The 23,900-nt window shown below is 36.2% G+C and overlaps 1 protein-coding gene across 1 annotated transcript in view; it reads right to left on the minus strand.

Moving 5' to 3' along the window:
- Positions 1-23,900, minus strand: part of CNBD1 (cyclic nucleotide binding domain containing 1) — a 472,954-nt gene that overhangs the window by 404,185 nt on the left and 44,869 nt on the right. The window contains 1 exon segment of the mRNA XM_074386907.1: positions 9,891-10,049. Coding sequence (XP_074243008.1) covers positions 9,891-10,049 — 159 coding nt within the window.

Here is a 23,900-nt window from a genome sequence, read left to right on the forward strand (position 1 = left end):
AGAATTAAATGGCTATGTGAAGTATATCTATAATGAAAACTATGTAACACTGATGAAAGGGTTGAAGAGGGCACCAAAAATGGAAAGATATTCCATGTTCATGTATTGGTATGAATCAGTATTGTTAAGATGTCCTTATTACCCAAAGTAATCTTCACATTCAGTGTAATCCCTATCAAAACACCAATGACATTCTTCACAGAAATAGAAAAAAAGATCCTAAAATTTACATGGAACCACAAAAGACCCAGCATAGCCAAAGTTATCCTAAGCAAAATGGGCAAAACCAGAAGAATCACATTTAAAGTACACTACAGAGCTATTGTAAACAAAATGGCAACTTACTGGCATAAAAACAGAAACATAGACCAATGGAATAGAACAAAGAACCCAGAAATAAATCCATATTTATTTCTATCTACAGTGAACTCATTTTTGACAAAGGTCCCAAGAAATACATTAGGGAAAGGACAATCTCTTCAATAAAATGTCCTGGGAAAACTGGATATTCATATGCAGAACAATGACTAGAACCCCATCTCTCCCCACATAAAAAAATCAAATCAAAGTAGATTAAAGACTTAAATCTAAGAACATAAACTATGAAACTACTATGAAACTTTGGGAAACTTCTCCAGGACACTGGTTTGAGCAAAAATTTCTTGAGTAATAACCCACAAGCACAGGCAATCAAAGCAAAAATGAACAAGTAAGATCACATAAAGTTGTAAAGTTTCTGCACAGCAAGGAAAAAAGTCAAAAAAATGGAGAGCATCAACAGAACAGGAGAAAATATTTGCAAACTACCCATCTGACATGGGATTAATAACTTCTATAAGTTTTTGAGCTTCTTATCTATTCTGGTTATTAAGAATTTAATAATCTGATTTAAAAATGGGCAAAATATATGAATAGATGATTCTCTAAAAATGATATACAAATGGTAAACAGGCATATGAAAAGATGTTCAACATCATTGATCATCAGAGAAATGCAAATCAGAACTACAATGAGATCTCCTCTCACCCTAAATGGCTTATATCAGAAAGACAGGCAACAGCAACTGCTGGCGAGGAAGAAGAGAAAAGGGAACCCTTGTACTTTGTTGTTGTGAATGTCAATTAGTACAAGAATTGTTAATAACATTATCGAGGTTCCCCAAAAAACTAAAATTAGAGGTATATGATCCAGCAATTCTGCTGCTTTACATACACCCAAAAGAAAGAAAATTAGTATATCAAAGAGATATCTGCACTCCCAGGTTCACTGTAGCATGCTCACAACAGCCAAGATTTGGAAGCAACCTAAGTGTCTATCAACAGAAAAATGAACAAAATGGGGTACCTATACACAATGGATTATCATTCAGCCATAAGTATAATGAGATCCTGTCATTTGCAACAACATGGATGGAACTGGAGGTCATTATATTAAGTGAAATAAGCCATGCACAGAAAGACAAACATCACATGGTCTCACTTATTTATGGGATCTAAAAATCAAAACAATTGAACTCATGAACATAGAGAACAGAAGCATAGTTACCAGAGTCTGGGACTGGTAGTTGGGTGGTTGGGAGGAGGTAGGGATGGATAAATGGTACCAAAAAAAAAAAAAAATAGAATAAATAAGATTCACTATTTGATAGCACAACAGGATGACTACAGTCAATAATTTAATTGTACATTTTTAAATAACTAAAAGAATATAATTGGAATGTTTGTAACACAACAGATAAATGCCTGAGGGCACAAACACCCCATTCTCCATGATGTTATTATTATTCATTGCCTGCCTGTATCAAAACATCTCATGTGCCCCATAAATATATACATCTACTATGTACTCACAAAAATAAAAGATAAAAAGTGAAAAGTAGTATTTGGAAATTTTTAGCACAAATATGTTAATAATTATCAATTTACAAAAAAATGAAATTGAGCATGAATGCTCCAGGGAAAGTTTTGTCCAATGTAGATTTCACATTAGTGTAGTTGACAAATATCTAATGAAGAAGAAAGAACATTTAACCATACACTGATGAACCTTGCTGTACAACCAGCCCAATTTAGTGGCTCATTTGGAAACTAAATTTTATGTAAGTCATCGAATAGGTAGAGTCACACACACATCTCCTGAGAACCACAAATGGATACTGCAAATACCCTAAGGACCTCTAGCCACATTCTCGTCTCTTTAGCCAAACCAAGCCTATTATAATATCACCTTTGAATATTAAACCAACTCAACCACCATTTTCTTAGACTAAATGTTCAGTGGTTAAAAGAGGAGAGACAAATAAGGAATTATGTTCCAGGTTTTTAAAGATTGCCAAGTTGTTTATTACTTCCCCACAGATAGACCCAGGATTTGACAGACAACAGTGACCACGCAGACTCGTCTGCTAGAAACACGCTTTTCTAGATATGCCAAGATTTTCTAGTTATGGTATGACTTGAGCCTGGACTTAATTATCTATGTTTCTCTCAAATTGTTCTTCATACCATGAGGTAACACCTTGAGTAGAAAAGCATTCTGCTTATGTATATAAAGCACAATTGCATGTATGTGAAACTAAGTCATTTTGATAAATGTAGGACTAACATTCACAATAACTTTAATAGTCTACAAGAATAAATAACTGCATGAGGAAGACAATATTTTTTGGTACAGTCAGACATTAAATCTTTTGATGAAATCATGCATTTTTGTGATAATTCAACAGATAATTGTTACAAGAAATATGCTTAAAAGACTGTGTTCCACTGTGTTATTAAATCTGTAATATAACACATAATAAAAACTCCCAACAGAGTCATAAGATTCTCATGTGTCGGTGCATGACAAGTACTTTTTGTTACACTTATAAATTTAATATTAATATAATAAGAAAGAAATTACACTAAATACTTACTAAAACATTTCTATGGAAAAAATAAAATAAAATGCAAAACTATTTTACCCAAAACAAGAATCCTTAAACAGTCACATCTATGCTGAAATAATACATCTATACAGCAAAAAAATAATTTTTATAAGAAATATAGGCCAGGCGCGGTGGCTCACGCCTGTAATCCCAGCACTTTGGGAGGCCGAGGCGGGTGGATCACGAGGTCAACTGATCCTGATCGAGACCATCCTGGTCAACATGGTGAAACCCCGCCTCTACTAAAAATACAAAAGATTAGCTTGGCATGGTGGTGCGTGCCTGTAATCCCAGCTACTCAGGAGGCTGAGGCAGGAGAATTGCCTGAACCCAGGAGGCGGAGGTTGAGGTGAGCCGAGATCATGCCATTGCACTCCAGCCTGGGTAACAAGAGCGAAACTCCGTCTCAAAAAAAAAAAAAAGAAATATAATAGATGTTTGCTAATGTCCAAACAATAGAACAAAGGCATCGTGATACAATTGTTTTTAAATAGTAGTTAATATATGATCAAATAGTTTCTTAAACTCCTATATGAAAATTTCCCTAGCAACTTTGTAAACTAATGCAAATATATGACAAGTAATAGCTGTTATTTATTCATAAATTGTAGGAGAAATTTGCATATTCTTTCTTGAAGAAATTAAAAATGAAATACATTATTATTCAAAGACACTAGGAACCCCTTTATAATTCAACCATGGCAAGAACATAGCAAAGTCTTTTGTTAAAAAGCAATCACAATATGGAACATTCTTTGGGAGAGGAGAGATTGACATCCAGATCGGGCCTAAAATAGACGAAGTAATATGTTTGGGGCTTTACATTATAACTTTGCTTAGGCTTCAGAAAAATGATGAATCTATGAGATTAATAATTGTGCCATTTTGTAGATTGGTGAATTAAGTTTTAGGAGGTAGAAATTTTCCAAAGATCATACAACTAATCATTCAAGGAGTCCAGTTGAGAACACATTTCTTTCTGACTCTACGGGCCAGGCATTTTACATGTGCATCCCAAATGTAACTGAATCTAGCTGCCACAGACAGAACAAGATTTGATGTGACATGCTTTTAGAATACCAATCTACTGTCAATGAGTTTCTAATTCCTGTCCTTTGCTAACTCATTTTAACACAAATCATTCTCTTCCTTTATTTCCCATTCTTCTGTCATAAATGATCACCGTTTGTGTCAGAAATCTAAATTGCTTTCAGTATTCGCACCATTCTGTATTACCTATGTTCTCATTTAACTTCAAATAGAAACTTTCTTTTTTAGATGTGACCCCCTCCCCACTCCACTGAAATGCAGTTTTCCTCCAAAATACTTGTATTTTTCACAAATTAATAGCCCCACAAAGTGGCTTTCTTTGATCAGCATGCAGCCCTTAAATATAATTTGAGACTGCAATTCCTCATCCTATATGCCATTTCATCAGAGGATGACAGAATAAGAACCATATTGCATCTGGATTTTAAACAACCTGAATCTAAAAAGCAAAAATCCTGATGTTCTTCCAGGGAACAATTCCTCTGAGTCACTCCTGAAAAGTGGCTTTGCATCACTGCTCTACTGAAACATAATGATCTTCAGATGCCTCATTCTCTCAAAGGAAACATCATTAATTGGAGAAAGTATAAGAAAAAACATTCGGGCTGAGTTTTCTCAGAGGACTTTAATCTGCATTTTACAGCTCATTTATAAGTTCCTCTCCTCTCCTACACTTTCCATAATTCCCACAAATACACAAAAACATCACTTTTTTGCCCCAGAAATTAGTCATTTATAAGGAAACCAATTATTTTTTACCAAAGTATTTTATAATTACATTTTAAAAGCTAGTGTTGTTATAGGCACTGCAATAAAATACCAGCCTGTGAGAGCATCTGATGATTTGCCCAGCATTCTCCATTATGTTAGTGGTAAAACTGAGCAAAAAATCTGATTTGCTTCAAGGACTACATATTCAACCCTGCTCATGTCTTGGAGAGAAAGTCAAATTCTGCATGTCAAATCTAAATCCCTAACACAGAATATGGGCCATTGTCATCTCTCACCTAGAACATTTTCATAGCTCACTAACAGGTCATCCTGAATCTCCTTCTGGCATCCATAGTCAACCATCAACACGTGACTCTTTGCCATGTAAATTACAATGTGCCTCTCACACCAAGGTGAACATCCCCTTATGGCTCATGAGACTTTAAATGATAATCTGGTCCCTGGATACCTCTGAAACTCTGTTTCCACCAGCTCTCCCATCTGACTCATGCACTTTCACAACAATGGCCTTCTTGCCAATTATTATGGTTTTTGTTATTTGTGATTTGTTATTCTATTTGCAGACCATGCTGCAATTCACTTGTGTTTTCTTTCCCTAGAATGCTCTTCTCCAAGATATGTAATTGTCTCTTTCTCTCTTCTCGCTCTCTAGTTTCATAAAATCTGAGTTATCTGATCATTTCCATCATGCTCTACCCTCTTACTCTGCATTAGCTTTTCTTCCTAACACTTACCACTAACTGACAGAATAGGTATGTGTTTAGTATCTCTGTCTTACATTAGAATCTAAGCTCCATGAGGGCAAAGATTTTGTGTGTTCCCAGAGTCCCAATACAAGGAATACTGCCAGAAACAGAGGGGTCTGAAAGTCTATGTTGGATTCATTAATTAATGAATGAAAAATAAAATCAGTTAAAATTGTTTAGAAACTAAAATTCTAAGAATGTCTCAGCTCCTAGATTTTAATGTTGTTTACTTATTATCATTTCCCCCTTCTTCTAAAATACTTTCTCTTTTGAAATGCTGCCCCTTTGCCAATTGCATGTAAACTCAGTAAAACTTCCCGTCAAAGTCTTCTTCTCCCTCAGCATTTACTCAAGGGTGGGTACAAAAATAAATGACAATAATCTGACCCCCTATGGCTGAAATTAAGCTGTGAACCTAGTAACTCCCAAACGCAAGTAGTTATAGCCGATTGATTCCAGTGTTGTACCTTGAAGAGACTTCAAGTTGCCTTAGAGTTTGTATCATCTCTAGCACCTAGTTGTTGCTATTCTGAGAGCTACCTGATATTCTTCCATAAATTCCCCCTTCCATTTTTGTTATGATTGTCATGACTGTCAGAAACAGAACAGAGTCAGTTTCTGTTGCTTATGATCCAAAAATCCTTATATTACACTTAAGTTTATATTCAATCTGATATGACTTAAAATACAAAATTAAAAAAGGAGGCTCCCAACTCTCTTTTTCTCACTCTGTCTCCGCTCTCCCTCCCACTCTTTGTTCAGCAATCCTCTGGTTGCTCAAATCTCTCCTTTACGGTGTTACCACCACTATGACTTTAATACCATCCCAATGATTTTAATGTTTAAGAATTATTTATTATTTTTCCCATCGATCAGTATTTAACTCAGAGCTGCTGACATGAAGTGGAAATTAAGATGTAATTAATGTGATTAAGCTATACTAAACAAGTTATCAATAACTAATAGTACCTTAGTCTTATCAGACATATTTAAATTTCTTTAAAAAGTTACTGTGACTCAAAAAAATGTTTTTAATTTTAATCAAGATGACAAAGTGAAAAGTTTTAAAGTATAGTAGGTAAAATTTTCAAAATTTCTTTACATAACATCACTTAAGCAGCCCATCAATCCTATCATGGTTGAATTAGTCAGAGATAACAACAAAGGGCTACAGACCTGACAACTTATCCATCAATAAATGGACTTTAATTGAGCTACTTTCATGTTGTGTCTAAAGCATACAACCCATTTCAAACATGATTAACAGAGTCACAAACAAACTGATAATCTTACTGAATGTGACTAAGGGAACACCCAATCTCCTTTCCTTAAATGTTGGGAGAGGGGCAGAATCTGTGATTTGGGAATATTGCAAAAGCAATGGGATATATAGGCCCTCAATTAGGTTATATCACACTTCACCTAGGCAGAATAAGAGAGAAAGAAACAGAGACTCTCCCTTGCTAGCTTTGAAAATTTAAGCATTTGAGGCCAGGTGAGGTGGCTCACACCTGTAATCCCAGCACTTTGGAAGACTGAAGCAGGCAGATCACCTGAGGTCAGGAGTTTGAGACCAGCCTGACCACCCTGGAGAAATCTGCCTCTACTAAAAATACAAAATTAGCCAGGTGTGGTGGTGCAAGCTTGTAATTTTAGAGGCTGAGGCAGGAGAACTGCTTGAGCCCCGGAGGTAGAGGTTGTGGTGAGCCAAGATTATGCCATTGCACGCCAGCCTGGGCAACAACAGCAAAACTCGGAAGAAAAGAAAAATGGGAAGGAAAGAGAGAGAAAGAAAGAGAGAGAGAGAGAGAGAGAGAGAGAGAAAAGAAAATTTAAGCTTTTGTGTTGCAAAAGCCATCATGAAAGTGGGGGTGTCAGTCCTACAACCACAAGTTACTGAATCCTGCCAACAACCACTTGAGCTTGGAAAAGGATCCCATGCTCCAGAAATGGTCACAGCCCAGTGGACACTCTGATGAAGATTTGTGAGACACTGACAGAGAACCAGCTAAACCTCACCCTGAGAGATAATGAACGTATATTATTGTCACCCATTAAGTTTACGTTAATTAATTACAAAACAATAAAGCTAATACATTAGTGTCTCAAGGAGAAGATAAAAGTCATATACAATAGAACAAACATAGATTGTGGATTCAGTGCATACATTGCTTTTTTACTTACTATTAATAGCTTATCATAGCTATCTCAAAGCATTGATGTGAGGATTAAATCAGAAATTTTATAGAGAGAGTTTAAGGCTTTGTGTTAGTATTAAATGTCTCATAAAAGTGAGTTTCCTTCTCACTTACTCTCCTACTGTAATTTGGTGGCTGTCACAGCCCACCCATTGACAGCAGTGGGTTTTGCCATGTGGAAGTCCTGGCTGCCCAGTTCTGAGCCAGTGAAAGTGGGGGCACATAGTACTTCAGGATTTTCTCTACTCATCCATTTTCTCACACATGAGTGAGGAAGTGAGTCATGGAAACCGACACTAACCCAACATCTATTGTTCCAGGTATTGGGTAACAGGCCATTAAAGAGCATCCATAGAGGTCTACAAAACATGAAGTAACTTGTCTATTCTTCTCTGTGCTTGGATAGCCTTCTACCGTGGCTCCTGCATTTCACATTAGTCCACTGTTGAGAAGGTACTAAGCTTTTACCCATTATTAACCTAGATTTACCTCCAAGTATTTTGACATCACAGCTTGCAAGCCCCTGTTACTGACCTCTTTCATCTTGGATCAGAAACTTTGTTATCTGGAAACTGCTGTCATATTATAGTCAAAAGGGCAGGAAATACTATTGTCATTAAAAATCTTATAGCCCAGTACAATCTGAAATCAGCAGAGAAGTGATTCACAGGTTTCTGGGAACTAAAAATTTTAAATCTAATGCAATATTAATCAACATTAGTTTGATGGAATCAAAGTGATTGTAGCATAGTATAGCTTCAATCACTTTCAGTGTTCTAGTGATTTTCTATCAGTTAAAGTATATTTTTAACAAATTTACTGAGATATTCTAGTAGAATTTTCTATGTTTTCAGCTTACAAGTTCAATTTTACTCTTCTATGACAGGTGGTTAAGATTTTCTTCTACAATACCCTTGTACCCACTTTACTAAAAGGTGACTACTATTTGCTGTTTCATTTTTGTTATTATAAGTTAAGAGTATCAAAAATCTAACCATTCTCAACTTTCCTGGAAGCTCTCATCATATTTCCTCAAATTTGCAATCAGTCTTGTGTCACTTAACAATGGAGATCCTTTCTGAGAAATTTGTTAGCATGCGATTTTGTCATTCTGTAAACATCATAGAGCTGGCGTCCCCAAACTGCGGCCCCCTGAGGCCATTTATCTGGCCCCCTACTGCACTTCAGGAAGGGGCACCTCTTTCACTGGTGGTCAGTGAGAGGAGCACAGTATATGGCGGTCTGAGGGACAGTGAATTGGCCCCCTGTGTAAAAAGTTTGGGGACGCCTGTCAGAGAGTATATTTAAACCTAGATAGTGTAGTCTACTACACGCCGAGGCCAGCTAGTCTAGACTGTTGCTCGTAGGCTACAAACCTGTACAGCATGTTACTGTACTGTACACTGCAGGCAGTTATACCACAATGGAATTTGTGTATCTAAACAAAGAAAATGTTCATTCTTCAGAACATAAATGTCCAATTTTTAATTACTCATTCTGCAACATCGAATTTTTGTCTGAAAACAATTCTAGCCTTGACACTTTCAGTTTTGTTCCTGTTATCAATCTCAATTCCATTATCACATATTCTAGTTGAATTTCCTATTTTTTCAGCTTACAAGTTGAATTTTACTCCCCTATGACAGGTGGTTAAGATTTCCTTCTATAAATTTTATGGTCCTCATTTAACTTTGATTTTATTCACAAAGCCAATACCATCTTTGGTAATCAGCCTCCACTCAGATTTAATCTTCTCCATACCCCTCCTTCTCCAGGCAGTTGTGTCCCTATTAGAGCACAAAGTACTCTAGGAAATTAAAAGGAATGTGTGGCAAGTGATTTTTAAAGACTCCTGGATGAGGAGGACAAGTTAGATTCTGTGAGGAGCCCTCAGATAACCATAAGCTAAGGAAATCTTAAACATAATTTTGAAATATCAGTAAATAGTACATGTTTTGCTTTCAACTTAAATTTAAAATAATGGGCCACAAGTTCAGCATTATATCCATGATATGCCATGAAGATTAAATTTATGAAGATTGTGTTTATGTAGAAACAGTCTCCAGTATGTCTATCTCTCCTGAATCAACCATGAGTGCTAAACAATAATTAAAGTACACTTATCCACAAACAATATCATAACTGAAGTACACTTATCCACAAACAATAAACTTTAAAAAATAAAGCCATTCAAAAGAATTACTCAACTAAAAGAAGAAATATATTTTAAGTACTTACAGTTTCTTTAAGATAGCTAGGAATTCCTCAAAGTCCTCTGTGGATCTTTTTGGTCTATATAAAGTATGGCCATCGTGTGCTTTGTGAACATGGACAGCTATATCATGAGAATCATCAGGTTGTTGGTGCTGACTTTCTTCTTTGCCTTCATTGAGCTCTCTGAACAAGAAAATGTAGTATTTTATACTGTGGTATACTGCATAAAAGTTATTTACAGGGACTTTTACTTTATTGCCAGGACTATAAATTCACCATTCTGAGATAATTTGGCATTTTAATAACATATTCTTTTAAAATGCATTAGAATGTTTTCAATCATCATAGTTATACATGTCATCCTGTTAAATGTAGAACTTAGAATATATGAAATATTTTCAATATATAGAATTTGATTATATGCATTATAAGTATCCCGAGCAATTGAAACATCTTTCATAATATATTAGACTATGCCATTTAGGGAAATATTTCAAGTCAGTGGCTAACATCTTTTATACTCACACACTTGTTTTTCAGTGATTTTTAGCATCAAAGATAAAGATACTTTTTTAACTTTGATTTCCCAGTGGTATTTATAAACTTCTTGGAAGACAGCCACCATATCTTATTCTTGTGCTATGCTATATTATACACCTCAGTCCCTAAGAGATGAATACATGAAATGATCATTTCCCACTCATATTTCTAACATCAAGGATTCCTATTAAAAGGTCATGAAAACTTATGGGCAAGAAATCTAATAAGTGCTATATATCTTTAAGAAAAAAATAGTAAGGCAGAGTTGCAGAAATGAATCTGGATTACATCTTCATAACAGACCTTTATATACATAGGAAGACTAAAAATTAAATATAAGATGTGGAATCATAACAGCAATGGTAAATTATCATATTAACATACAACTCATGTTGAGGTCTTAAATGTGCTTACTACTCTGCTAACCATTATGTGCACTACATCTCATCAACATTAACCATGTGATATGGTTTAGCTGCATCCCCACCTGAATCTCATCTTCAATTGTAGATCCCATAATTCCCATGTGTCATGGGAGGGACCTAGTGGGAGATAATAGAATCATGGGGGCAGACCTTTCCCGGGCTGTTCTTGTGGTAGTAAGTCTCACAAGATCTGAGGGTTTTATAAAGGAGAGTTCCCCTACACAAGCTATTTGCCCACTCCCATGTAAGACATGACTTCACTCTAAATTTGCTTTCTGACATGATTGTAAGGCCTCCCCAGCCATGTGGAACTGTGAATCTGTTCAACCTCTTTCCTTTATAAATTACCAAGTCTCAGGTATGTCTTTATTAGCAGTGTGAGAACAGATTATAAAAGTAAATTGATACCAATAAAGTGTGGAAGTGACTTTGGAACTGGGTAAAGGGCAGGGATTGCAACAGTTTGGAAGCCTCTGAAGAAGACAGGAAGATGTGAGAAATTCTGTAACTTCCTAGAGACTTGTCAAATGGCTTTGACCAAAATGCTGACAGTGATATCGGCAAAACAGTCCAGGATTAGTTGATCTCAGATGAAGATGAAGAATTTGTTGGAAATTTAAATAAAGGTGACTTGCTATATTTTAGCAGACTGGCAGCATTTTGCCCCTGCCCTAGAGATCTGTGAAACTTTGAACGTGAGGGAGATGATTCAGAGTATGTAGCAGAAGAAATTTCTAAGCTGCAAAATGTTCAAGATGTGACTTGGGTACTGTTAAATGCATTCATCTTTATGTATTCACAAAGATACGGTTTAGAATTGGAACTTATGTTTAAAAGAAACAGAGCATTAAAAAGTTCAGAAAATTTACAGCCTGTTAATACAGTAGAAAAGAAAAACCTATTTTCCAAGGAGAAATTCAAGCCAGCTGCAGACATTTGTTTAAGTAACAAAGAGCCAAACGTTAATTGCCAAAACAATGGGAAAAATGTCTCCAGGCCATGTCAGAGATCTTCATGGCAGCTCCTCCCATCACAAGCTAGGAGGCCTAGGAAGAAAAAAATGGTTTCATGGGTCCAGCCCAGAGCCTTGCTGCTTTGTGCAGTCTTGGGACTTGATGTCCTGTGTCCCAGCCGTGGCTAAAAGGGTCCAATGTAGACTTCAGGCCATTGCTTCAGAGAGTACAAGTTTATACATGGAGCTGAGCCTGCAGGTGCAGAGAAGTTAAGAACTGAGGTTTGCGAACCTCTGCCTAGATTTCAGAGACTCATAGGCAGAAAGGACTTAGCTTGCCTCAGCTAAGACTTTGGACTGTGGACTTTTGAGTTAATGCTGAAATGTTTTAAGACTTTGGGGGATTGTTGGGAAGGTTAGGCATGAACCACTTCTAAAAAAGAAAGAAAACCTGATAGGCCAGGTGTGGTAGCTCACATCTACAATCCCAGCACTTTGGGAGGCTGAGGCAGACAGAACACCTGAGGCTGGGAGTTTGAGACGAGCCGACCAATATGGAGAAACCCCATCTCTACTAAAAATACAAAATTAGCTGGGCATGGTGGTGCATGCCTGTAATCACAGCTACTAGGAAAGCTGAGGCAGGAGAATTGCTTGAACCTGGGAGGCAGAGGTTGCAGTACGCTGAGATCATGCCATTGCACTTAAGCCTGGGCAACAAGAGTGAAACTCCATCTCAAAAAAACAAAAAGAAAAGCTAATAATTCATGAGCTAAGGTTTGATCTCAGAAAATGAGAAAAAAGAACAATACCTCAAAATAAGTATAAAGAACTATAAAGGAGAAAAATTGTTATAGTAATAAACTCAAAAATTACTTAGAAATCTAATAAGCTTGCAAATATTATGTCTTATAAACTTGGCAGAAAATTTCTTGAGAACAAAAACAGAAAAGGCGCAAATAAATCATGTCAGAAATGGAAAAGGAGACTTTTTCACAGATCCTGAGATAGAACAAGACAGAAAGGTTATATTATAAAAACTTCATGCCAATAAATTTGAAAATTTAGATAAAATTTAAAAAACTTATAAAAGTACAAATTGCCAAACTGACACAAGTAGAAATATTAAATTTTAATTGTTAATTAAAAGAATACAACTATGAACCTTCCTACAAAGAACACTCCTGGCAAAAATGGTCCTACTTGTGAATTCTAACAAACTCTTAATAAATAAATAAACCTAAATGCTTTCAGAAAATAGAAATGTAGTTTCCAGCAAGTTTTATGAGGCCAGCCTACCCTTGATATCAATAGCAGACAAGGAAATCACAAGAAAGGAAGATTACAAGCTAGTATCACTCAATATAGATGCAAAATTTCTAAACAAAATATTAACACACAAAATCTAGGGATAATTTTACAGATAACAAAGCCTGGCTATTTGAGAGTATATCAGAAATACTATTCCGAGAGTATTCTTTAACCCATTAACAAAATACAGAATAAAAAATAACGGTTACATAAAAAATACCACATATGATTCAATATCTACTTGTAATACAAAGTATGAGCAAACTAGAAATAGAAATAAAACTTTTTAATAAGATAAAATTATTTTCACAAAATACAGCAAATATACTAAAGGTGAAATTTTGAAAAGTTTGCCTCTGGAATCAGAAACATTATGGATATTGCTCTAATCGATTCAACATTCTAGTGAAGGTCCTAAGCATTAAAATTAAAATAACTACAAAATATAAAAATTGGAAAGGACAAATAATTTTCGGCAGATGACATGATCTTATACATGGAATATCCAAAAGAATCCACAGATATTATAACTGACAATAAAATTGGGAAAAAAGTTCAATATATAAAAACCAGCCATGCTTTTATCTTTATGTTCCTTACATATGAAGGCAAGAAAGCACTGATAGAATCAGTTCCATAAATATGTAACTGAAAGCTGTTAAAAATAACATAAAACTTTATATGTGTTGTGAAAAATAATCATAGTTGCCATGATAATATAAAAATGGGGGACCTACTTTGCTTGCCAGGAAAAGATATTATCTCTCAGGGATAGAAGGATTTAAGCTGAAACATAAAAATATGAAAAGGAGCTAAACAAAGAATATTCCAGGGAGAAGATATCAGGTATCCTCCTGCAAAATCAACTTCTATAGATACTAAATTTTTGTTCGAAAATGTTTTTATCCTGTCAAGTAGCCACCGTATGATATATAAACCCTATTTCATACATTTTTGGCATCAACACATCCAATTATTTGTGAATTCATTTTTATTCCAAATAAATATACACAAAATTATGTGCACAATTTGATTTTTACACTATAGAACTAGTAATTAAAAACATAATTTTTTCCTGTCTCCAATGTTGACATTTAAAGGTTTTAGGTATTGGTTATTAAACAAATAAAAAAGAATATTCATAACATATTGCAAGTTAAAGAGTCACAAAAATGAATCCTAATGTATCCACCCAGATTTTTAAAAATAGAACCTTACCAGTTACTGTACAACTATTTCTCTTTGGAGACCTGTCCCTCATTCCAAGATAAGTAATCACTATCCTGAATTTTCTTTCTAACATTCTCTTGGTTTTCATTATAGATTTGTCAAAGATATATGTATTCATTTAAAAAGATCATTTTCATTTTTTATATTTTAAACTTTGTAGAAATGAAGTGATTCTTATGGATTCTGCAACTTGCTTTTCTTGTATTCTTCAACATTGGGTAGATGAGATTTAATGACTAGTTCATTTGTTTTACTGCTTTATGAGATTTCATTATATGTATGTACCATAAAGGCTTTCAGGGGAGTTTTTGTGTTTTGTTTTTTCATTTTTCTAGTCTGTTGGAAACTGGATTTTTGTTAAGTTTGTTTGGTTTTTTGTTGTTTTATATACAAACTTGGCTACTATGACCAGTCTTTTAGAAGGAAGAGTTCTTCAGGACATGCCCAAGAGTAAACGTGTTGTCATAATATACATGCATCTTCAATTATATTAATTATGTCAAATTGTTTTCTAAAGTAGCTGTAACAATTTACACTTTCAACAGGTGTAATTTCAGTTGCTCTACATGCTCACTACCACCAATGATGTAGTGTTTATATTTTAATCTAATTACTGCAAAAGATTGATCATCTTTTCATACATTTGTTCACCAATATTGACTATGGAAAATTGCTAATTCCTCACTAACTAGTAAAGAAAAAAGTATTATTTTAAAAGCTTCATAATACTATTAAGATGTTGCCTCTTTTCTACATGCTGAAATTTGATTATGAAAAAGATGGATAAAACTGTTTCACCTAAGGATGAATGAAAATACAAGCACCAAACTATGCTAGCACTAACTTGCTCATTACTACACACTTGCAATTTTTAAAAGCTAATAAAAATTATTAATTTTATTAAATCTCAATCCTTTGATCCATGAGTCCTTGAGTACAACTGTTTATGCTATTCTGTGTGAAAGGGTGAGAAATATATAAATCCTTTTTACAGCATTTTGAAAGTATTTTTCTCAAGTACTTTTTCTCAAGTACTTTTTCTCAAAAGTACTTCTGTTATTATCTGAATTGCAAGCTGAACTACCCACTTCTTTTATGCTCCATATTTGCCTGAAACAACAGCTGACACTGTGTAACTGACTTGAATGCCGATATGACTTGGATGTTTGGAAAGTATTTTCTCCAAAATAAGTAAAATAAAATGAAACTGTCACTTCAAAAAGAGTACAACCATTTGTTGCCAATGATAAAATTCAAACTTTCAAGTAAAAATTTTAATTTTGGAAAAGTTGTATCCACCCTTCCAAGTTTGGACAGCTTTCTGACATTTAAAGTCTTCTCTGATGCGATCAGTGATGATATTAACAAACATGACTTTTAAACATTGCATAAAGAGAAATGTCGCCATTTGAAAGGCCTGGTAAATCAGTGGACCAATGTTTTCCAAATAGCCAGTGTATGATATTAACAAAATCATATACTGGTAAAAAAGCCAGTCATAGAGCAAAACATAGTTTTCATAGATAGCAGTTTTTAAATTGACTGTATTCTATACCAAAAAAAAAAAAAATGGCTCAGTAAATTCAGGTGATAAGAATGAACAATATCACTAAGCAAAATAGAACAAAATTTAGCATACATTATATCATTCAATTCTCCAGCATTATTGTAAAGTAAGCATTATTATCATTGCCTTTTAGATAAAGAAACTAAAATTCAAAGTTAGAAGTAATTTCCTTAAAGCAACAATTCCGTTTGCAAAGTTCAAATCTAAACTCAGATCTGATTAGTCCAGAGCCATCACAATACATTGTCCTCTATATATTTCTTTTTTTCTTTTTTTTCTTTTTTTTTCCTTAGAAGGAGTCTCGAGCTACCGCCTAGGCTGAAGTGGTGTAGTGGGACAATCTCGGCTCACTGCAACCTCTGTCTCCTGAGTTCAAGCGATTCTCCTGCTTCAGCCTCCCAAGTAGCTGGGATTACAGGTGCCGGCCACCAAACCAAGCTAATTTTTTATTTGTATTTTTTTCAGTAGAGTCAGGGTTTTACCATGTTGGCCAGGCTGGTCACGAACTCATGACCTCAAATGATCCACCCACTGTGGCCTCCCAAAGTGCATAATTCTTGTATTATAGCTCTTACAAACTTTTTTCTTTATCAGTTCCCAAAATATTTCTTTACTGCTTTGCCCCCTCATCCCACATCTCTCTTTCTCTCCATCTCTTTCTCTCCCTCTCTTCTTTCTCTCCCTCTCTTCTTTCTCTCCCTCTCTTCTTTCTCTCCCTCTCTTCTTTCTCTCCCTCTCTTCTTTCTCTCCCTCTCCCCCTCTTTCTCTCCCTCTCCCTCTTTCTTTCTCTCCCTCTCCCTCTTTCTTTCTCTCCCTCTCCCTCTTTCTTTCTCTCCCTCTCCCTCTTTCTCTCCCTCTCCCTCTCTCTCTCTCTCTCTCTCTCTCCCTCTCCCTCTCTTTCTCTCTCTCTCTCTCTCTCACACAGACACACACACACACACACACACACACACACACACACTTTTTGGTAAACCCAAAAAGTAATATAAATTTAACTAGGTAGTAATTAGAGCCACAGCCACATATACAGACTCCTAAGATGTTTGCTGTAAGATTCGCCCATCATTTTTTAAAATAAAAACTGAAGTCAGCCTGACTCATAAAAATACAAATTAAATTCAGTCACACTAAGTACACTAAGTTAACTCCATCTGTTAAGCTTAGCTTAATTATCACTAGTACCAAAGGAGGGAAATAACTTTGGGCAAATTCTCACCTCTAGGATATAAATTAGCAAATTGCAGGCTTTGTCTTGTACTAACCACGAGCGCTAACTTTGTCCTACCCATTGCCAAATATATCCAAAGTCAAAATTGAGGAGTCCAAAGCAAGTTCCATTATAAACTCTTGACAGTCAATATTGGAATCCTGTCATCTCTTATAAGAAAGAATATTTTAAGGTTAGACAGAGGTAAGCAATATTTCCCTCGTTTCTACTAAATTAATGTCTGTGCCAAACTCAAGGTCTTCTCGTTTCATTCCAAAAATGCAACAGAAAAATGTGCAGCCAAAAATCAGCAGTTGGACATACGTGTTTTCTTTAGGCTAAAGTGGCAATACATTTTCCAGAATATATGACAAGCTATACAAACATGCAAGAAAGTCAACTTGTTCGGTTCAGAGATTATGATACAGATTTACTCCCTAAGTACAAATTCAAATTAAAGCAGCAAATTAAAAAGTTGGGATATCTTAAGAGAACCTCTAATATATAGCAATATATTAATATGCATTTATAAAATAATCATCAATATCATGTTCCATCTTCACTCATAGCTGAAATTTCTTCTATTTGTAATTCAAACAACTTTGTTGAGCTCCTAAGTCAGGCCAAAAAAAAAAAATGTTCATTGTCTTCACTGTCTCAGCTCCCAGGTATGAATCATTTCCATTTTTCTACTTTAACCACTCTACTTTTTCCACCCACAGAACATTGCTGAATTAGTCACACACCTGGATAATTACAAATCTCCATTATCTAATTTTAACAGATCTTTCATTTTGTTTAGCATTCGTAAATTATGTGTGGAGTTTGTACACCCTCATCTCCATGGCTCTCATCTAGCTCCTTTTTCAAACCCATTTCCACATTCTGTAGACAACCTGCCTCAGCTCAAATGCTCTCTACCTACAATTATTACTAATTGAGAAATACTGAGAAAACGCCATTCCAGCCAGTCAGCTATACACTCGCTCAAGCAGAACTTAAAATGTGGCCTGTGAATTTTCAGAATTTCTTTTTCCTTTCATTTGTCACCTTCTCAAGTAGATTTTAGCAGAAGTGCTAAATTTAAGGACATAGGGAGGTACATTTCCTACCACCAATAGTACACAACCTGAAAGGTGCCCCAAACTTTCAACTATACCCTTTTGAATTGAATTGAATGGAACTTACTTTTTTCAAATCAAAGACGGGCTTTTCTCCCTTCATTGAATATGGTCATGCCAGCTGGGATCCGTTGGACCCTCTGGGTCTTGATACAGTCCCATGGAAATCCATGAAAGTGTAAAGCTCTCCCTAAGATTTCAGCAGTTCCCAGGAGATTGTGTTCTGAAGTCATCTCTCCTTCTATGCTTCTTCTTTAAATGTTCTCTTTATTCTATGGCTTGTTTACCCAGAAATGGATCCAACTTTTTCTAATATTTTCTCAACGAAACCAAACTAAAGCAGTCAGGCAGAACATTTAAAAGTGTAGTAGAATTTTCCAAATACCGAGGACATCCTAAAGAGACGTTGCGTTGAGGCAGGAGAACAGGGTATGGAGGCAGGGCACCTAAGGCCGGTTTGTGCTGACTTCTTAAAAGAGAAAGCACCAATGGCGGCGGGGCAGGGAATCTGAGTCCAATTTGTGCTGACTTCTCAAAGCTGGGTCAAAAGGAAAACACCTGAGTCTGGAGGCAGGACACCTAAGGTCAATTTGTGCTGACTTCTTAAAAGAGAAAGCACCAAAGACTGGGCGCAGGGAATCTGAGTCCAATTTGTGCTGACTTCCCAAAGCTGGGTCAAAAGGAAAACACCTGGGTCTGGGGCCAGGGACCCTGAGATCAATTAACACCAACTTTCAAAAGCTAAACCAAAAGGGAAAAAAAAAATCCTTCCCATGCCAGAGTAGCGAAGGATAAAATACTACTCTCCCCGCCACCCTCCCGCTTCCACCATGTCTCAGATGGAAAAGGCAGGTGCCATGGAAAGGCTGTGGGCCAAGCAGGGACCACCCCTTCATCTGCAAAGCGCTCCGCTTCACCTTAGCCTTTAGCCACAGACCAAGCCCTTCATCGAGATAAGGACTTCAAAAGCAGTACTTAAAACTCAGAAAACTTTGTAACCGGGCCCTTGAGCCCTGGCTGGGGCCCACTCCCACCCTGTGGAGTGCTTTCTTGCTTTGTGAAATCCCTGCTTTCGCTGCTTTGTCCTCTGTTTTGTTCCTTTGTTACTTTGCGTGTTTTGTCCTACTCTTGGTTCAAAACGCCAAACACCCGGACAAGTCACTCTCAAGGTCCTCCTTCAGTTAACAGTATCACACACGACAACCTACTTGAAATCCATTAATAGTTTTCTTTTCTTAAATGTCCTCGCCCCCATCCCCAGCATTGTAGTTTCTCCTTCTTTATATCTTCCTCCACTCATTTCCTGGCTCCTCTTGCTTCTTTCCGACCCCCTTTTCCTCTGAATTTCTTCACTCCTTGTTGCTCCATGACTCTAAATTAGAATATCTCTACCAGGCAGAGCAATTTACTCCTTCTCAGCACCTATATCCAGATGCTTCAAACAAAGCAATCAGGAAGGAAACATAAAACAAAAGGACCTTCCTTTTAGCACAATCTACCGTTACTCAGTGGCAGTTATCATCATAAATGGATTTTTTTTAACTCAGACTTGAAACTTCCTTGTAACTTTTTACTTTATTACAAGCCAATCTTACACATGTAGACAATTTGAACAAATTGTCATCACTTGGCTACAATAATGCCCCAAGCCATCCAGGCTTTCTTTTTTATATCATAGTAGAGGGGTTCATTTGGGGTACAAAGGACAAGACCAAAGCATGGCTGAGGCAAATGGTCGCTTTCTATTAATGTAAGCTTTCTTCTTCCTTTCTTCATAAAACTTCCAAAAGATCCAAATATTGTTCCTAAGACCTGGCAGGTCCACTTTTCCCTCGCCTTGCCTTTTTTCTCTACCTTTCTTTCTTCTTTCTCTTCCTTTCTTCCTTTTTGTCTCCTCTCCCACCTCAAGCCATCACTCCCATCTTGACACCCATGGGGGAGATCATTTAAAGGCTTTGAAAAAATTTTTTTCATCAAGTTTCTGGTGACAGCTACCAAACTGGGCAATTAGAGTATCAGCTAAGATGACTTTGACAGCATTTAGATAATCAACAATTTGAAGAATTATCAGATGTGGTTCTCTTTGTCTCAGATATTCTTTCTCTTCTTTCAGACAACTCTTATTCTTCCACTTAAACATTCCTTCCTCTAGAAGGCTTTCTCTGATCTTCCAGGACACCATTTGCCCTCAATGGAAGTACTCTCAATGCAACCGCCCCTGCCCTGAAGTCTTCCTCTGACACCCCCTACACCGCACTTCACAAGTCTTACTCAAAGCCTGTCAGCAGCACCAAGCTCTGAGCACAGCAGCCCTCTCTGACTTGCACTTAGCACACAGTATATATTGTTTAACTGAATAAACAAATGACAAGGTTTTTGACACAGTTTGGCTGTATCCCTGCCCAAATCTCATCTTGAACTGCAGCTCCTGTAATTACCATGTGTTACAGGAGAGATCTTGTGGGAGATAATTGAGTCATGGGAGTGGTTTCCCCCATACTATTCTTGTGATAGTAAATAAATCTCCCAAGATCTGATGGTTTTATAAAGCATTTCCCCTTTTGCTTTGCTATCATTCTCTCTTGCCTGCTGCCATGTAAGATGTCCCTTGCCATGACTGAGACCTCCTCAGCCATGTGGTAACTGTGAGTCAATGAAAACTCTTTCCTTTAAAAATTGATAGGGAAAATGTGGTACATATACACCATGGAATATTACACAGCCATCAAAAACGATGAGTTCGTGTCCTTTGCAGGGATATGGATGAACCTGGAAACCATCATTCTCAGCAAACTGACACAAGAGCAGAAAATCAAACACCACATGTTCTCACTCATAGGCAGGTGTTGAACAATGAGAACACATGGACACAGGGAGGGGAGCACTACACACTGGGGTCTGTTGGGGGGAAATGGGGGAGGGATGGGGGTGGGAGGTGGGAAGAGATAGCATGGGAAGAAATGACAGATACAGGTGAGGGGAAGGAAGGCAGCGAATCACACTGCCAAGTGTGTACCTATGCAACAATCTTGCGTGTTCTTCACATGTACCCCAAAACCTAAAATGCAATAAAAAAAAAATTACCTGTTCTCAGGTATGTCTTTATTAGCAGTGTGAGAACAGACTAATACAGTATTATTGTGAGGTTTCTTTTCAGATAGTATAAGTTTTATTTTCATTTTTAGAATTGATAAAGCAGAAAAAATATGGGGCTGACAAAAAACAATAGGAGCATCTCATTCAACAGATATTGGAATTTTGGAGAAAATACGGGTTTTATAGTCATAACAAGGATAATTTCATTTATTCTGTTAAATACATATTTTCAAATAGCCTATGGTTCAAACATTTATTATCTATCCTGGGGCCAGATCCAAACTAGCATGAAATAAGTACTACTTAGATGTAGCTGTATCATATGGGTAATTTCAGCTATGCTAGGGAAAGGAATTGAGTCCAAAAACTCAAAAGGAAATCACAAGTTCAAAATGCAATTTTGCAGACTTTTTTTTAAGTCTATCAGAATCCATTTGCTCTAGGCTTCCAGTTGCTTCATCTCCAAATATTCATCTTAACTTTTGAACATTTTCTACTTTCACACATTTAGAGAGAATTTGTAATCCATCTAGACTATGCCTACACTATACCAATGATTGTCTTAAAATGTGTTTGGGGGAAAAATGAGTATTATGAGAAGCCCTTCATCATTTTAACGCAGATCAAAGCTACATGTTTACTGCTTTTAGAGCTAGAAGTAAAATTCTCAGCTTTAATTCAAGCAGCAGGGATGTCTTAGCCTCTTTAGAATCTAAAATTTGAACTTATGTATCAATTCTTTGCATAAAACATACTTTGATGGTTTTTGGGGTGACTCGCAATTTGGCTTATTCAGCATACAGACTTCTAGGCCCATGAGAAACATTCCTGACAGACTTCCTTAGGCCAGGCTGCCTTTGGCCCATTAGAGAGTAACCAGTAGAGTCCTGCGGCTGGTGATGGAGCATACAATATGCACAGTGCCAAAATTATTTTGCTCTCCCCTGTTCAAATTTTTAAGTTGTGTGTTGCTGGTATAGTGGTGAGCATAGCTGCCTTCCAAATTATTAAGTTGTAAGTTATGTAACACAAACTAAAAGAAAATGGTTTTAGAAAATATTACCATTACCTGGATTAGTTATAAGCCTGGAAACTCCTAAACTTAGCAGGCTACCTCTTTTTCTTATCTGATTTAGTACCTAATTAAAACAGAATTTTTTAAAGATAATAGATACTGGTTGGACTTTATTAAAAGGTCATAAATGAAAATATACCAAAATAATTCCAACTGCCATGCTGTGCACATTAAGTACAACATGCCATTGGCTGCTAACTTTAATAAAACAAGTATATTATGACCAAAGATCATACAAAGCTTTGTAGTTTATCTAATTGAAATAAGTCCTTAGATCAAAGAATTAATGCTTGAAAATGTGGGCTAAATTTTCCCAGGAGAAACTTTTCCCAATAGAAAATTTACAACTTAGTGATTTTTTTTTTTCACATTCTGAAAGCAAAAGAAACACATCAAGTAGTAAGCTTGCTGCACAAATTGTCCACAAACCAGCAGCATTAGCATTAACTGGTAGCTAGTTAGAAACAGAATCTCAGGCCCCATTCAAGACCCTCTGAATTGGAATCTGCATTTTAATAAGCTCTCCAGGAGATCTGTGCACATACTAAAAGTTTGAAAAACACTAATCTGAAGCTTATTGAAAGTCACTTTGACAGCAAAGTCAGCTTTCTGTCATTGACCGCCTAGTAGTTCTACCTCTGTAAATAGTTAATAATTACCTTTTAATAATAAATTCCCATTGTTAAATTAAACAAGCAGGAGGCTGGTAGCCTGAGGCTGTCTCAGTACTTTGAGTTTCTAATCAACAAACCACAACTTTGTGTAGTGTGTAAACAAAGAGACACCTAACCCAAGAGTATACATTTTGTAAAAAAAAAGCTGGATTTTAGCCAATCACAAACAGCTAAGCTTCAGCCAGTCACAGGCGGCCAACTGATTGAATTGTACCCAAATAAGGCAGATGTTTTATCACTCCATTTGCAAAAAAGGCACATACCTTACTGGTCAATCAGGTAATTTTTACACTTTGCTCTCTTGTTTGACCTATAAGAACTCACTGGTCACACAGCTGGTTGGAGCTCTCCAAATCTCTTCCAGTTTTGAGTACTGCCTGATTCATGAATTATTCTTTGCTCAAATAAACTGTTACACATTTAATTTGTCTACAGGTTTCCTTTCAACATCATAAGGAATGTTTATGCTACTATCATCCACAGTATGTATCTCTAGATCCCAATATGAATGAAACCTATGTGTATTTTTGTTTACAATGTTTTATCTTCTATAGTTAGGGTTAACTGCTGAGGGACTGAGAGAATTACTTTTTAGTCTTGTTGATATATGATATTTCATTTTTATAGGGGCATAATTAAAGTTCCAATTGCTTTTTTTTTTTAAGAAAGGCATGGTATTTTGAGAAACAGAAAGTCAAATACTACATGTTCTTACTTATAAGTGGAAGCTAAAGAATGTGTTCATGTGAACATGAGTGAAATAGTCACTGGAGACTCAGAAAGGTGGGGGGAGGAAAAAGAAACTACTTAATGGGTACAATGTACACTATTTGGGT

Source organism: Saimiri boliviensis, chromosome 15 (genome assembly GCF_048565385.1).
Source record: "Saimiri boliviensis isolate mSaiBol1 chromosome 15, mSaiBol1.pri, whole genome shotgun sequence".
Lineage (NCBI taxonomy): Eukaryota > Metazoa > Chordata > Mammalia > Primates > Cebidae > Saimiri > Saimiri boliviensis.